At 40.3% G+C, this 5031-nt stretch overlaps 1 protein-coding gene across 1 annotated transcript in view; it reads right to left on the reverse strand.

Annotated features, from left to right (window-relative positions):
* Positions 1-5031, reverse strand: part of PPP4R1 (protein phosphatase 4 regulatory subunit 1) — a 60739-nt gene that overhangs the window by 15601 nt on the left and 40107 nt on the right. Inside the window, exons 9-10 of the mRNA XM_023740063.1 lie at positions 2251-2423; positions 848-940 (exon numbers count right to left, since the gene is read on the reverse strand). Of these exons, the coding sequence (XP_023595831.1) occupies positions 848-940; positions 2251-2423 (266 nt within the window). The remainder of the gene's footprint in view (positions 1-847; positions 941-2250; positions 2424-5031) is intronic.

Here is a 5031-nt window from a genome sequence, read left to right on the forward strand (position 1 = left end):
GAATGTGGCACTGCTTGGACTAGAAGCATCTAAACAATCAGTAAGAACTGTTTACAGTATCTTCTTATAGTGGAATACTACGCTGCTATGAACAGTGTGAGGGCGGCCTTATATGCTGAGAGGGGAAGAGCTCCAGATATGCTTAAAAAGAAGAAGGAAAGCAAGGTATAAATTATCATATTCAATGATTCTCTTAATCTGTGCCTATTTTCCCACCTTTAAAATCCCTGAAATTGGAATCCAGTGTGTAATAGATGGCAGTTTACAATGGTTCTGAGCCATCTTTCCATATTTTAATCTCTGAAACAGTGCTGTAACTTACAATTCCTGGCAAGTTAGATACGATAGCTAGGTATGATGGCATGATTCTATTCGTCTTTGGATGACAAAGAAGTGCACCTATGTGTGTTTACGTAACCCTGGTGGTGCAGTGGTTAAGTGTTTGGCTGCTAACCAAAAGGTCAGCAGTTCAAATCCACCAGCTGCTCCTGGGAAACCCCGCGGGACAGTTCTACTCTGTCCTATAGGGTCACTGTGAGTCGGAATCCACTCAACAGTAATTTTTGTTTTTTATATATATGTTTATATAACCACAAAAAATGTCTCAAAATACAGAAGGAACTATGATCAGTGGTTACTCTGAATGAAGAATGGGATCACAGGTGTGCGGAAGATGATGACTTTTGCTTGTATTTTATTTTCTCTACGATTTGGATTTTCTTACCTAAAGTATACTACTTTCGATTTAAAAAAACTTGTGATAAAAACGGATAAAAATTAGGTTAGAAATGGGCCTTAAAAAGAGGAATTAAGAACACACACAATAAACCATTTTTTGGTCACTTACTTGTACTTTAGATTTCCTTTCCTCGTCAGGGCTAAAACTACTACTCGTGCTCAGGTCAGAATCATGAATATAGCGGAGAGTGGGGTCCATATTCTGTTAGAAAAAAATACCTACTTAAAGATCTGTCTTGTCTGGAAGTTTTCCTCATTTAAAATATCTTATTAAGTTACTTCATAAACACACAGCAACACTAAGGTACTTACCTTTCAAGACTGCCAAAAGATATAAATACATATAAATTCTGCATGTTTTAAAAAGGTTATAAACATACCTAAGACCTCATAGGAACTTCCCCTGCCTTAAATCAAATTTGCTGACCAGGTTGCTAAATGTTTAAAATGGATTCCAAAAAGAATGAAGATTTCAGTATTATGACATATCTGTACTTTAGAAGGCCTTTGTTTTTTTGTTTTTTGGCCTATTTGGCTATTATAAACTGTATCTGTGAAGTCAGATATTAACAGCCAAAACCAGAATCAGTAGCCTAAGAAAAACTGCGAATGACATCCTATGGCTTCTAATAAAGCAATTAAAAAACCATCAAAACACTCTTTTATAATAAGCTAATTTTAGACATTTGGACCCTTTCAAAATTACTTTAAAACTTATTTTTAATTTCATTTTTTCAGGGTTTCATTCTGAAGCAGTGGTATTATACAGATTTTAGCTATAGCAAATGTCATCTCACAAAAAGCAAACAAACACAGTAAAGCTAGCAAAGCCCTCTTGCCATCCCCAACATGAGCTTATCGTTCAAGCCACTACGACACGTGCTCATTTGATTCTGGCAATCAGTGTGACCTTCTCCTGTTTATGTAAATAAGGGATGAGAATACTGGCATCAAGTGATGCTGGCCGATGGGGACGCAGCAGGAAACCGGGCAGGGTCATTGAGAACAGCCACAAGTACATATCAAAGGTGATGCTAGCAGAAGTACCCACCCTCACACTCCAGAGTCCAGATAATGTCACTGGCCCTCCGCAACATGGCCTCAAGTCCCGATCTTCTGCTCAGAATACTGTGTTGCTTGCTGCAGTGAAATGGTCCGATCAGAAACAAAGCACCTCTCCAAAAAGAAAAGGGAAGAGTTAATAATTCTTGATAAAGGGCTTTGTTTCCAGTAAGACTATTTCACTGCAGTGAGCTACATTAACATTGAGGCTACTAAAATGGTCATGTAGACAGAATTGGATTGACCTTTCCAAGGATTTCACAGGACGCTAAGGTCACAAAGACAGCATGTGGTGAGAACAATTACTTCTACTTTATGCAATAGGGATAGCTGGAAAATCAGGAACACACAGAACGTGCTAACCAGCAGGAGACTAGTTACAACTACCCCAACAACACACTTCTGATTCAAACTGCTCTCACTTGATCAACACTTCACTGAGTTTGTTACCTCGACAGCATCGCTGATTAAAGGCACAGAATCGTCTTGATTTATTTTAACATTTGGTAGCTCATTTATACCCAGTTCATCTTGCAAATCACTTCTCTTCTCTGTACTGACAGTCTCCTCGTGAGCGTCCAGACGGGAGGCGCGCAGTGCCGCGGACAGCACGTCCACTTGTGCTACAGCAGAAGCAAAGAAAGGACACCAACTCAGCTACAGAGCCACCACGTTCTTTAGCTTCTCCTCCATTTGCATTACACATTATTACTGACATGTAGACTTTTTTGACACGGCCATCAAAAAGCTGAAAAAAAAATTTCTACTGTGGTAAATCATTAGTCCTTCCAGAGAGAAAGTAGAAAACTAATATGCTTTCATGAGATTAAAAATGTTTACCCACTACTGTACATTATTCTGCATTAGTACAAAAAGAGAAATGCTATCTACCTGTTGGAGGTATCTCCAGTTTATTAAGCGAATTTCAGTACAAGTTAACTCTGTTTGGTAGTGCGTGAAGCAAAGTGACAAGGCTTACTTACTAAGCTACTTTAGCGGAAGACCAGTCACACAGACCCTGCCAACATAAAATAACGGCAATTACAAAGATTTTTGTTGCAGTTACATTTAAAACATTTCATATCTTATTCCACTTTATTTTTCTCTGTTTTTTGAAAATTAGTAATGGGTCCCCAAGACACTAAATGAGCACTGTCTTGCTTGCAGCAAAACCAAAACGACAACTTACCAAGCCGTGGTTCTCAAATGTGACAATCAACACTGCCTATGCTTTGAGTCGCACCTTCTCGGAAAAGGTGATTCAAAAGTTAGGGTAAAGCATTCTCCCTTCCCCCAAGTAAGTAAGAAATTTAGCAAAAAATATTGCCCAGTATTTATCCCATGTAACAATGCAGCTGGATACTCAGAATATAAAAACTAACTTCAAATTTATTTAGTACCAAGATTTGTCAGCGTACTCCCACCCCACTCGAGGTCATATAGAAAACTATCAGGATACAACTTCATTAAGATAATCTATTACAACTTCTGCTGTCTAACCACATTAAGTTTGTTTATAGCTCCTGGCAACAGAGGGACAAGAAACATACAGGACAAGATTCCATTAGGCTAAGTCATGAAAAGCTCTACTGGAGTAATCACATTCTCTGGAGAATTTCAGGTGCGATTTGTTCTAGTCCTTTTCATCACCTTTAGCTCCCCCTCTGGGAATTTTTAAGTTTCCCAAACCAAACACTAAATAGTATTCAAAGGAGACTGAGATTTATATAAAGGTCAAAATACTCTTTTCAATATTTTCAAAACCATGTACAAATTTTACAGCCCTTTCAATCTAGAGACCCACAGTAAATGATGGCTGGGGCATGTGTGTGTGTGATCCTGAGTGCACCCCAATGTTCTTCCCTGGGAAGTAACTAGCAGATCAGAGCCTTCCACAAACAATGCCCTGCAGAGGTCCGGCGGACTTCGTCCTCCCCTTTATCTGCCCAGGCCAATGCCCGTCATTAAATGAGCAGCACTGGGAACCACCTTCCAGAAAACTGATAACAGTGAAGACAGAGCTTAGTGCTGATTCATGAGGAAACCGGACGCTTAAAACTATCGAGCCAGAAAAGAACAAGGCAGAATCTTATTTCTTGGTTAACGCTGAAATGTTAGCAGGACAGAGAGCACCACCGTGAGTAAGTTAAGAAATTGGAATACAGGTCCTACTTCAGTCTTAGGAAAAATTTGCAGTTCGTGCACAATGTGGGCTGGAATCCCAGGAACCAGAGATGGAAAAAGGGACACAGAGGCTTGCTAACGCTGAAACTCAGCTCTTGATGGCGTGCTCTGAGTTGGTTTCTCCAGGCAGATAATGTATTAACTCTGGCTGAAAGGGCACCCCACAATCTTACTGTCCAACTGCCAAGAAAAAAGTTTCACATGCAACGTGACTTTAGGTACTCCCTGCAGGATTTAGTCTCAATTTTGGATTAAAGCTCTGCCTTTGAACAAGGTAGACACTTCCTGGCAGTGTGAGGAAAACAATCGCCCCACCACACCACGGCTGGAAAAGAAAAAGTGCTCAAAGTAAGGCACACCCCTTTAAAACCTCAAAACACTTAAAGCTATGGAAAATGAAGGCACAGTTACTGAAATTATCACAGATTAAATATGCCCTCAGATTTCAATAAAACAAACACAGAAGAAATTCTGCAGCCTACGCAGCCAATTTCTGACAATCCTCACCTCCCTTTCCCGCCCCCGCCTTACTGGAGAACTTAACGCCGTAGGGCACACACGCAGCTTGCGTCTCCTACAGGCTGAGTGAGGCTTTTGACTGGTTGCTGTTGCTGTGCTGTCAGTGCCTGGCAAACTATCTGGCACATACCAATAAAAATCCCCTGCTGTCGAGTCGATTCCAACTCATAGCGACCCTATAGGACTGAGCAGAACTGTCCCATAGGGTTTCCAAGAAGCAGCTGGTAGATTCGAACTGCCAACCTTTTGGTTAGCAGCTGTAGCTCTTAACCACTGGGCCACCAGGGCTCCGTAGGGCACACAGCCGATACTCAATAAATACTGCTGCATGAAGGAACCAATCCGTAGAAGCTGTGAAAGTATCACCATGTGGACAGAATAAATGACAAATTTAAATTGTAGCAGTTATAAGGGCTGAATTTGAAAGAGAATGGACTAAATCACAATATAGTATTTATACTGAAATCTCTGAAATGGAGCCTATAAATTTACAGTACAATTTTAAGCCAAATAGTATTAGCCACCTTC

The sequence above is a fragment of the Trichechus manatus genome, unplaced genomic scaffold, assembly GCF_000243295.1.
Source record: "Trichechus manatus latirostris isolate Lorelei unplaced genomic scaffold, TriManLat1.0 scaffold00146, whole genome shotgun sequence".
NCBI classification, from domain to species: Eukaryota; Metazoa; Chordata; class Mammalia; order Sirenia; family Trichechidae; genus Trichechus; species Trichechus manatus.